Raw genomic sequence first — 12,501 nt, forward strand, 5'->3', positions numbered from 1 at the left:
ACCTGGAGCCTGCTCCATTCCTGATCTAGGTCCTACTGGACTGCCAGCTAAGTTCTCTTTTTAAAATCATCAAAGTGCACCTAGTTGCTACCACTATAGCTGGTCATGCACGGGGCAAGAGAAGGAGACAGATTAAACACCTTGAGGTCCTTGCCTTTTCTATGAAGAGCTGAGGACTTAGGCCATGCATTCCCTTAGTCGCTGCAAGGATTTATGATGGGCGGCTCAGGGAGGACAGGGGTTTTGTCACCTGCTATACTGGAGTTCAAGGAAGCCAAGGCAGATGAGGGACAGACTGACCCCATACATAACAGAACATCTCACTGCGTCGTCAAGGTGGGCAACTTCTCTGCATTAGTACGCTCAGTCTTTCAGGTCCAAAGCAATTATATTAAGCTCAATTTATTGTTTCACCTTCCTCCAGGCGTTTCTTTACCTGCCGCAAACACTTCCATGCAGCAGCATCAAATCTGCTGCAACAGGCCCAGGTAATACTTTTCCCCAGTACATGAAAAGGTTACACTTTGAATACAAACTATGTCTGCATTGAAAAGGAAAAGCACACTTACTTTTTGATCTCCTCCTCTACCGCATTCACCCCTTCTGTTTGAGGGTTCTGGAATTTGTTAGTAGCACTTCCAAAGTCACACAGGACATAGTGACCACGATCGTGAAGCAGGATGTTTTCAACCTACGAGCATCACAGACAAGTCCAGAATTGCTCAGACAAAAGAAACCCATTTGTTTTCTTTATATGAGCCATGGTTTTCAGTGCCTGAAAACATATCAAGCATGTCTGACATAAATGCGTAACATGACAGCAAAGAAAATATGCATCAAATCTGTCACATCTCCTAAAACAGACGTCAAATTGTGGAAGCATAGTCGTAACACTGCCTTCCATTCTGCCACCTCTCCTTTCTCCTTTTGCAAACACATTACCTTGCCTCTACTAAGACTACTGGGTGCTCCAGGACAAGAACTGTGTCCTGGTATCTTTTGTGCTCAACTTCCCTGAGCCGGTACAACCCACCGTCTCGCATCCGACTTTGGGACAGTTTGTACAAGCTGTCCACAGCTTTATGAAGGGCTATACTCCCTCGCTGCCTGGTGGGGCAGAGCGGAGGCAAATGGGTGACAGCACACATGCTTCTGTACTTTATGAAACTGTAATAAGCCTCCAGTTCTCTGCCTGCATTTCACCTGTCACTTCAGGTCTAATTCAAAACAAACCTCAGCTTATGCTCACACTTCAGATGATTGTTATCAGAATGCGTTGGGTGCCCCATACTGCCTAAACAGTGGTATCAGCAGAGGTTCCTGCAGGATGCCGAGAAGATGACCCCTTTATTTCAAATATTGTTTGGTAGCTTGAATCAGACAATGAAACAAATGCCAAAACAAACACCTGGGATAGCTTAAAAAAAAAGAGTCAGGAAAGCAACTGCCTTTCCCCAAAATACTTACACTTATTCATGCATTAACAAAAATCTAGCTTGCATCCACCTAAGAAAGCTGTCTAAGTGTTAGGACACTGACATAAGATGTGGAAAACCTGGGTTCGCTTCTTTGCTTTGGCAGAGCATCCCTGTATTCTAGTTCCTCATCTGTACAGTGGCATTAACAGTGTGGTCCCTCAAGGGAACACACACAATTTTTAACGTATTTACCTTCAATCGACATCAAATGCTCAGATACAACAACGAGATAAAACATACTGCTCATACATTTCAAAAAAATTGCCACATAAGTGTTTGCTAACAAAACCTTTTGGAAGTAGACCTCCCCATCAAGGATGACCTTTAAGAAGGAAGGAAAAAGAAGGAGTCAGCATTTGAAGTATCAGATATTGCAGCCAAATTAGAGCAGCTGAGGAGGGAAATGCTGGCTTGAAACCAAGGGTTAAACAACACCCCTTCCCCCCCTCTGCTATCCATCTGCTTTGAATAAAGCATTGCACACAGATGTTCTCCCTGGCAGATCAACACTGACAGCGTTATTCCCTACTCTCTGCAAATACTCAAACGTTTCTAGAAAAGTCCTTCCACTTTATCTGCCTGAGGAGTCTGAGGTGACTTCTCTTTGAGACATCCTGCAAGTTTTGTTAAACGTCAGCACTGGACTATCCAGCGACCGGGCTTGTTCAGTAACTTCCAGAAAAAAGAAAGAAAACCACAGCAGTACAAAGTACCTGCATTACTGCTGCTGACTGCCAGGCCAGAGCAAACTGTCTTTTAAAAAGAGTGTGGAGGTACCCTCTTGGCAGTCAGACACTCAGAAAGCTGCTATCCAGTTTTCAGCACTGCTGAGCACTTACAACTCCGGCTGCAGTCTTTGACACACCCACCACTTTAAGTCAGATTTAGACCCCAAACAGAGATCTTTAAGGGGAACTATGAATTGCCTTAAGTTTTATTACTTAGAGAATGCAGCTAGCTTCTGTCTCTACTCTCTGAAACAAATGTCTGTCTTTGCTAAAATCAGAAGTCGTAAAAACTGCACAGTCAGGTTGGTGAGTGATGAGGAATCAGGCTTTCTTTAACTAGTAAAATCAACATGCATTATCCTCTCATGAAAGCAACGGCTTCCAAGGCTGGTATTTCTGAGTTCAGGCAGCGATTCAGGAGGGATGCACAACCAAGGTACACTTTCTGACTGCTTTCCAGCGCCTTCAGTCTCTTTAGAGATGTTTCAATTTCCCTTCCTCCCCTGGCACCTTTCACTATTTATTTCTGAAAGCTTGTTTAGTATTTCATAGTAAAGAAATTAATGCAGTGTGACATCTAAGAGCACTAACTGATTTTGGCACAGGCATATTCTTAACATGGTCAATACAAGGGTTTACAATTAGAGGACATATCACACTCTCATCACAGATCCATCCATACAAATTCCAGGCAAAGGCTTGTTGGTGGCATCAGGGCAAGACTTGGCATTACAAAGAAGGGTGATGTAAGAAGGTACAGAGATAACAGCAGCACAGCGCGACTGTCTTATCACACCACAGTGAAATGCAACACTGGGAGGAATCCTGCTAAAATTAAAGCAGGAGAAACTAAATCCTTAACATGAGAGCACAACCTTCTGGTTATTTCAGAAAGTGGGGAAAGGAAGGAGAAAAGTTTTGATCAATAGCATCCTCTGGGTTGACTGACATAGTATTTTGCTGTATACTGCTGTGTGTCTGCTACAAGAAAATTCAGCCACTCATCTGCAAGCCAGTCATCTACTCCTGGAACCAGATGGGTTCAGACTAGCAGAAGCATCACAGGGAGAAGCAGGAGGCCTCTCACAGCAGAAAGCTCTGAGCTGTAGAAATCAAAGTTGGCTCTAAGCTGGAGCTTTGAACAACATGTGTTATAGGATGCGAGACTGGAAAGATAAGGTTAAACATAAAACAAGTTATGCAAACAACTTCCTCTAGGTATGGGTAGTTGTGTGAACCGTTACCATCAGTCCTAAATAGATTTTCGCCTCCCTCCACCTCACTAAACCCTGCTCCTCTGGGATCTGGCAGTTATAGTTTCTCTGCATAGATTCCAGCCTAGAACCAGAGACTTCACAGCCAGGGTAACATAACAGATAGCCATAGAAGGTTTAGGCATTTGGTCCTTGCTGCTCAAAGGCCTAACCTAAAGATATAGGAAGGGTTCTTCCTCCAGAGGGAGGAGAACAAAAATAAACTTTTAGGGAATGCCCTGCAGCTGCAACAGCCTGTGGACCCTGAGGATGAGAATAATATCTGCAAGAACAAGCAAAGTTAACCATGCACGGCAAGCCTCTGCCACAGCAGGCTTACGCTGCCTCTGCCAGGGTCCTAACTAGAGCAGAGGCAGCACAAGGGGCCTCCTGATTTTTAGGAAAAGGTAGCATCAACACACACATGGTTTTGTGGCAGTCAAAGCACATGAAACTAAATATCACAGCTGTAAGCGCACAGGGACAGACCGCCACAGTACCTAAGAGTTAACCATCAGGTCAGGAAGGAAAACCTTAATTAACAAACACAGGGATGACATGCTATCTTTTTTGTGGCCTTTATTCACAGAGAGATGACCACTTTTGCCTGTAGGAATGCTGCTTATAAGGTACTGTTGTCCCCAGCTGTTGGTCACTTCCCACAAGCTGAAGACTGCCAACAGGAGGTTGTTCTGCTTCAGGCAAAGCCTGTTGGGTTAGCTCAAAATCACAGCCACAGGCCGGTGAAACTAATCCAGCTGTGCTTGTCTGAAAGAGCTTAAAGACTCTTCACACAATCCCTTCTGCTGGCAGAGCCCCCTGGGCAGGAACCTCCAGTGTCAGAGCATTATCAAAGAGCTGGAAGGCAAAAAAAAGCCCCCAATCTCTATGCAGCTGTCTGCAAAGTCAACATCTGCCCACTCTTCAACAGGGTTATGTTCACCCCAACAAAACACCTACCCAATGGATGCCTTTCCTTACACTTGGAACTCATACAAAACTTTTCCAGCCCTTAATGTCTCTTGGAATTGCAACTCCCTCTTAGTATTATTAAATTTGAACTCAAAGTCACAACATACCTAAATCATTCATTCAGTCTTAGCACTTGGATTCCCCAATTGTGACTGGAGCTCCAGAGGTCATCATGACAGAAATAATACAATATTCAACTGGGAAACATGCCTCAAAGTAGAGAAGGGCCAATTCTCTGACCCTGGGCACAGTTTAACAACCAAGAGCTAGGCCTTGCAAAAACTTTACTGATCTAAGCATGCAGTAGTGGGCTGGACATCAGACTGTAACAGTCCATTTTAATTGCAACTCAGTGTAGAAAGTAATGCTCAAGACCGACTCACTAACCCATCACAGATGTCCCAGAATTTATTCACATGCTACACAATGAGCTTGTTCTTTACTGAAAAACCCCAGGGATTCACAAAAAGGTAACAGCAGGGGTTAATATCAACTGTAGAGGTTCCTGTTCCCAAGCCTCATCCTCTCACACCAGTCTTCCTTCCCTGTACAAAGGCCTGCAAGATGCCCGCAGAGGTTTAGAGCTTTAAATCCAGGCCTTAACTTTATAAGGGTCTACCCACTTCACTCTAGAAAAAACAGATGTCAGACTTGTTTCATATATTCAGACTGACTGAGCAGTGGGGTCACAGTCATCTGAAACATGCTCAAGCATAAACCCTGAGGATTTTTTTCCCCTGCTCTACCTGGATCTTGTTGGCACACGTGGCATCTTTTGCTCTATAAAACAATGGCCAGCAGCAGAAAACAAACATCTGTTGAGGGCTCTGAAAACAGAGCCTGACCCACAAAGCACATCTGACTTTCAAATGTATACAGAAGCCTCCTTCTTGGCTGAATATATTATTCAGGCATTTTACAACCTAGTTGAGAGGAAAGGGAACATCTTTTTGATTATTTGATTATAGGCATGGGATTTTTCAAAGCTCTCCTCACTGGCCTAGCTCTGTTCCCAGCTAAGCACAGAGTTTTACAATGCACTTTCACGGTCAGAGAGTTAGAGGCCAGTTTCAAAAGCTCCTAACGACTCCTGCCCCAAGGACAACATCTCTCAGGGATCCTTTTAATGTGGGTCTAGGAAACAAATTTACAGCATGCTTTTTGTAAACTACCTTATAACATCAGTAGTGTTTCAGGTGGTAGAAAGTCACTGTGAATAATTCATCAGATTAATTCTGTTTTGCACAGATGTGCCAGAACGTTTCACAAACATTTGCGTTTTTTAAGTAGATCTATAGATGGTAAACATATGGTAAGCAGCAACAAGAGGCTCATTTCTTTTTTTATCTTCCAATAGAGAGAGGTATTTATGCCCACTTTTCTTCATTACTAACAATAGAAACACAGTACTGGTATTCAGAGCCTGTCTGCCGTGGTGTAGGCAGCAAACAGACATGCTAAGGAGGATGCATACTCCCCGCTGAATTACTGGTCTCCACAACTCACCTTCAAATCCCTGTGGATTATTGGCGTTTTGCACTGATGCAACCTGGCTACGGCTTCGCAGGTGTCGCAGAAGATCTGCAGGACCTCGTTCTCCGTGAACCCCGTCTGCAGGCGTTGGTTCATGAGGTTCACCACTTGACCTCCTGAGGAGAGAAACACCAAGGATCAGAGCAGGTATGCAAAATAAGGTCTGGCCTGGTCTAAGCCCTGGTCCTACCAGACGTACCTTGTCTTAGTCAACTCCCTAAACTGGCTGTACAGTCAGTGCACAAGAAGTTCATGAGTTCAAATTCAAAATTCACACCAAGCTTTCCCCAGAGGCTTTTTGCAATCTGCTTACTCATCCCATTTCATTCTCATTTCCTTGCCTAAATCCCAGGGGGTTTTGCATATCTGCTGGCAAGCGTTACATCTCATCTCCTCTTTGAGCAACACTTCAAGAGTGGCAAGTTAGCTTCTGAGGCCCACATTCACCTGGCTGTGTTAACACTAATTCTGACTAAGCTGCACCTTTTTTTTTTTTTTTCCCTTCAAAATAAGACAATTTTTGCAAGACTAGAGGAATAAAAGACTGAGTTTGGGGCACCCATAGTCTACAAAATAGTTTGCCACATGTAAGAAAGAGGAGGGAGGAGACTCAAAAAACCCATATGCTACTTGGTGGTTTGGCTAAAGTCATAGACTCAAAAAAAAAAAAAAATCATCCATCTGTAACAAGGGAACCTCCAGACAAACAAAAGCAAGTTTTCATGAACGACTCCCGAATTTGCTTCAACGTTGAGGTTTCATTGCTGTCAAAGCCTTTTCAAAACAATCCACAGAGGTTCTTTCTCCCCCTCAAAACACCCAATACACACAGAGGAAAAACTCCTTTCTGAACCTTTGGCAAAGCAAAACTGTATCATTCCACAGCACAAGTGTCAGAAAACTTCATTTTCGTGGTACAAAAGAAGATCTCAGCTTAGTAAGTAGTACAGCTGTGAACATTTTGCACTCTAAGTGAGTGCGGTTCTGCACACAAAGACATGCTGATTTGGTTTGGAAGCTGTTAGACACAAAAGGAAAGTAACAAGGGAAAACCCAATGTATAACGGCAATTCCTGTGCTTCAGTCTAAATGTTGGAGACAGAGGCAGGCATGCACCAAGCAGAATGTCTGGCAAAAAGCAAACCACTTCAGAAACCCCACCTTGCAGCTCTCCTCCTTTCAGGTGGAAGGAAAGGCCTTAGAAAGACAGATTTTACTTCATCAGCCCAAAGTTTGGCCCGGGGGGAGGCTTATGCAGCTAGAGGGAGCACACTCTGAACTGCTGTGGCTTGCACTTGCCCCCACGGTGGGGTCTGCAACATGGAGCTGCGTATGGCTGTACTAGCATTGCCAGGCCTATCCCTTACAACACTCCTCGCGATGTTTAGGTTTAAGCTTACAGAGAACTTACATAACGATTCCTTCAGCAAAACTACACATACGGTTCTTCCTTTTACCAGCAAACAAACCCAATGTAATTAGTCAAAATTCCTGCACCAAAACGAAGGAGCAAAGAGGGCACGGCAGAACAGAAAGTTGTACCGTATATGTTTAAAGGCATTTTAGCATCTAGTTGTTCTTGCTAAAACGCACATGGCTTCAGTTAAAAGCTGAACAGTCCCAAGAATACCTATTTCTGTCAGCTGCCACTATCCCAAACAGCCACAGACTTCTGAAGTCACCTGGCCAAAGCATTATTTTTGCTTAACACTACTCCTGCGAGAGGCACTTGAGCACAGCACATGCGTAATTTTCCAAACACCACATCCAGGCCACAAGAGATCAAAGCTTTGTGACAGCTGGAAAAGACTGGAAGCGCCTGTCTAGCTAGAGACAGACGAGCATAAAGGTCAGAGGTAAAAGTAATACTTTTTCACTTCACATTACCCATTTCAAGCTTCTTCCAGAACAATCTTAAGTCAGGCCCAAGTGGAAAAAGCTTGCAATAGGACATAAAATAAAGAAGAATTTTATTCCACAGCCTGGCAGCTTTAGAAGAGCCACTTCTTGTGTGGACCAGCCTACAGAAAACAGCAATATATATATTTAAGGGTTCTCCTTCACAACAGGAAAGATCTAGGACCACCCTGGGCATGGGCAAAGGTGGTACCAGTCCCATTAACAGCGTCAACATAGCCTCACAAATTATCCGCTTCTGAACAAAGCAAGCGTAGAGAACAGTCCCTTGGTAGCCAAGAAGAGAGCAGGTCTAGGAACAGGTTTGGTTTTTTGAAGGAAGATGTTGTGCAAGTTTCCTGTAAGTGCCAAAAAGGTACAAATCTACCAACGAACAAGGCGTTGAGCCCACACTCACCTCGACAGAAGTCCATTAGTATCAGCACTTCCCACACATCACCACTGCTTACTGAGTTTATACTGGAATCAATGTATCCAACAATGTTCTTGTGGCCAGATAGGTCCCGCTGTAAGATAAATAAATTCAAAGCATAAACCAACCATATATTGTCAGCAACATTTTAATGTTGTTCCTCTACACTGAGCAGCTTTCCTAGCTCTTCTCCTATACAAGCACAAGCTTCTGTCACTTTGGATTAATCACACAAAACTTGAGCAAACCTGAGGTCTGCCTCTACCTGTTTTCCTTCCAGAAGGATTTGAGAGAAACAGCAGAGAAACAGCCAACCTGATGAATAACTTGCCCAGGGATCAGTCCAGATTTTTGTGTGTTCCCTTAGATGGCCCAGGCCACACTACCTGGAGCGGCTCCTCCTTTACATAGAGGGGAGAACAAGGCAGATGTTCTGCGGTGGCCGTGCACAGTACATGTTCTGCTTACTTTCTCATCTCCTTCCACTCTGCTGCTGGCAAACAGTATCTCAAATCTTCACATACTCAGAAAAACCCACTAAGGTAATAAAACAGATTTTAACCTTGCTTTTATAAGTACCTTATTTTAAGTAACTCAAGTCATTGGTATAAGAACTTCTACATTAATCCATTATCTGTGACACATGCTAAACCTGCAGGAAAAAGTAATTTCTTTGGGACTGCCAGCTTCACACACACTCCCAGGTGTGATAGCCAGCCCAGTTCAATGTTCAGCTTCACCAGTAAAAATCAAGACTCTGCGGGCCACATTCTGCTGTAATGCTGTAGGGTTGCAAAAAGCACAGTTAAGTTTAAAATGCTACTGTATTGCACAAAAGCTAGGAAAGAAGAACATATTTCCTCTTAGTGGCGCACTGGTTCTTCGGGACAAAGATTAGTGCTTATGTTCGGATTCAGTACAGGAGCAAGTGGACCTGCCGAGCAAGAAGGCTACTTCTCACCCTCACTTTCCAGGTTAGCCACATATTTCAACGAGGCACCAAAGACGTGGAGTCAATGGAAAACACTGGCAAGTAAAATCCAAGTAAACAAGCTTTGTGAGCATAGTTAACGCCTTTGATGTAAGATCTAATCTCAATTTTTCCCGTGTAGCATTGGCTACGGTGATGACAAAGCATGCCCAAAAGCTTCACTGCACCATTGCACAAACTCCAGAAGTTAACTTTATAGGTATTAACCTAGTTAAAAGCTACTTTAAAAAAATTCACACAGAGAATTTCTACAGGTAAGAACTTCTGATAAGATTGTTTACCCCAAACCGATGCATCATGTTCTAAGTTAGCAGAATGGGGATTTTTTTAATTTCCTTCCCCACCTCGCAGTTCTTCTAAATGTTCATCAATATCTGTGATTACAACTTCAAAAATGGCACTTTCCATATTTACCAGACTCCAAACAAGACTAAGCAAATCTATTTTCATCATCTCAATTTATTCTTTGTTTAGAGACACTAAGTTTAAAACAGCTACTAAAAATAGCTATCCTATCATGTAGCTCCTTGTGTCCAATAATCTAGAGAAATATCCTAGTGCTTATTATAAACACTTCCCTGTTTCAAAAGCCCAGGCAGTAACTACCCGACAAATACTGTTTTTAATCGATCAACCTCACCAATACAGAGATAGCCTTCATCGCAACGCAAAAGATTAGAAGCTGTTGTGATACAACTTCATCCCAGGATGGAGGTCTTCCATTCATGGACTGATCTGAGTTCAGAGGTGGTTACATCAGAATCATCAGCCTTTTCTGATGAAGCCTAAAAGGCTTTAGCCCTGAAGATTGGTAGACTAAGCCTAACACCCCCAACAATGCTCACCTCTTCAGCTCCTCCCTTTCCAATTAAGTCATGGGGTTGGCAAAGGAGTTTTTCCTCTCCTCATTTTCCTGAGATTCCCTCTGCTTCTTCAGCTCCCATGTTTTTCTTGTCCACTAAAACTATCTGTGTTTTAAATAATTCGATACAAGATCTTCACATAGTCGCATAACTCCAGGACTTAGGTCTTTCTAAAATAAAGACAGTTTTGCTAAGAAAACCCACGTTTTGCGACATGATGCTACACGGGTCACAGGCAGACAGTGACCTGGCTCTCACACCATTCGCTCCCAGTCTGGGGCCCCGATATGAAGCGGAGACTTACCATGATTTGGATTTCTCTTTTGCAGACTTGCAAGTCATACTCATTATTGACGTACATCCGCTTCAGGGCACATTTCATCCCATTGTTAGTCCTCACAAGAAACACTATCGCAAATCCACCTGCGAAAGACAAAAATCATTCTACTCATTAATGAGGAAACCTCTTGGTCCTTGCTTCTGGCCCTGTCCTGCCTCCATCTGCCTTCAGAGTACAGTCAGAAGAGGGAGGGCACTCAGCAGCTACCAACAGAGCTGTGGCAGGAGCTCGCCTTACATGTGCTTAGCTCCAGAGCTTCCAACTCTGCCTAGACAGTTATTTCTAGGAACTAAAAGGAATCCAAAGGGGCAAACCTTCAGTTAATGGAAGCAAAGTTAACATTTAACATGTCCGTAAAAACAAGCAATTACACTGGTTACTTGTCCTGCTAGGCAGTCCTTCATTGCTCCATGAATGTCCATTATGAAGAAGAAAGCTGAAGTATAAACAGCAATGTTGCCTTGGACAGAAATCAGAGCTACAGGTCACGCATTGAATTACTAAAGGCCTAAACTTAAAAGGCTTTCCAACTTTTGAAGTGTCTAAGTTACATTACAAAGCTGGTTTGTGCAAGAAGCTGAAGAAACCCATCTCCCACACATGGTTTGATGTTTGTGCTTTTAAAAAAGGACAGAAGAACAAGGTGGGGGGGTGGGGAACAAGAAAACCCCACAATTCATTTTGTGGTCTTTGCTATTAGTGAAGTCAGGACTCCCAGGACATACTTGAATTGTTTAGGATGAAAGCCTTCATCTCTGTTAGCAATGCATCAAAATACATGGGTTTTACATTTGCAGTCCTGCGCAGAAATAGGAAGCTGCTTGAGGATGGAGGTATATAGGCATCAAAGTTTCACACCTGGCTTCCAGAGATCAGAATGAATCACAACAAAGAGTCAAACAGATCCAAGTAGCCAAGAAGTGCTGCACAATGGTAAAAAGGGAAGCATGATGACATTGTCGATGCCACAACCTAACAGCACTTCATTTGCTCTGTTACCTTACACTACAGCCCATATTTCTTTTATGCTTAAGGATTTCTAAAGAATCAGCCCAATCGTACGTTATGATTTGGTGTTGCCATAGCCTTCAGAAGTCCCACGACACCAAGAGCTGTAGTTACACAATAAAAGCTAGTCACATCCCAAAGAACTCTTATTTTAAAAGTTTTGAGCCCTTTGGTCAACGCCATTCTTTACAAGCTGCCAGAAGCCACCAGATCAACAATACGTATATGGTTACATTTGACATGTTTGTGCATAATTAATACTAGTTATTTGGCACTTAAATGAGTTCCTCCCCATTATGCAAAAAGTGACGAGCAAGACAGCCACATATGGGTAAAATTTAGTGTTAAAATAGGTTGCATTTGACAACTCCAGTCTTGCAACAACTGGTGCTTACAAGCTGTTAACAAATCAAACACCACAGCCAAAAGGCACAGTGAAGCTTTCACTAAAACTGGGATTTATTTTTACTAAGAAAAGACCAAAAAAGAGCAAATGACCAGACTAGGCTTTTATGTTCAAAGTATAACCCTCCCCATTTGTTATCAAACAGCTTTTATGGCACCCACTACAGCCCAGCTTCCAAAACAACCACAGAAGTCACCCATGCAAATAACAACGCCTGTCAGCACCAGAGCTGTTAAACAAAACAAAAATCACTCTTAGCTTGCAAAACCCTTAGTTTTACACGTCATCGTTTGCCATAGGAACTAGACCCATCAGGTTTTCCAAGGAAGCCCAAGTAACTCTCAGGAGCAGAACTAATGGGTAGCAGCCCCAGAAAAGTTGCAAAAAGATGCAACAGAAAGAAGGGGGAGGAAACAAACCCAAAAAAAACCCACAAGTGTCAAGACTTCATCTAAAGGCTGCAAAAGGGATATTCAAATTCAGAAAAATGGGACATGGCCCTGGGATACAGCAAGCCATACAGATGCTCCTTACTCCTCCCAGAGCGGGTTTTAAAACCCTTGTAGTTCTGGAGGGCCTCATTTCTTCATAGTGCTCAAA

The 12,501-nt window shown here is 43.2% G+C and overlaps 1 protein-coding gene across 8 annotated transcripts in view; it reads right to left on the reverse strand.

Moving 5' to 3' along the window:
* Positions 1-12,501, reverse strand: part of AAK1 (AP2 associated kinase 1) — an 86,245-nt gene that overhangs the window by 47,447 nt on the left and 26,297 nt on the right. For all 8 annotated transcript variants that reach the window (XM_064472776.1, XM_064472777.1, XM_064472778.1 and 5 more), the window contains exons 3-6: positions 10,452-10,570; positions 8,279-8,387; positions 5,938-6,080; positions 570-691 (exon numbers count right to left, since the gene is read on the reverse strand). In XM_064472776.1, the coding sequence (XP_064328846.1) occupies positions 570-691; positions 5,938-6,080; positions 8,279-8,387; positions 10,452-10,570 (493 nt within the window). The remainder of the gene's footprint in view (positions 1-569; positions 692-5,937; positions 6,081-8,278; positions 8,388-10,451; positions 10,571-12,501) is intronic.

This window comes from Phalacrocorax carbo, chromosome 24 (genome assembly GCF_963921805.1).
Source record: "Phalacrocorax carbo chromosome 24, bPhaCar2.1, whole genome shotgun sequence".
NCBI classification, from domain to species: Eukaryota; Metazoa; Chordata; class Aves; order Suliformes; family Phalacrocoracidae; genus Phalacrocorax; species Phalacrocorax carbo.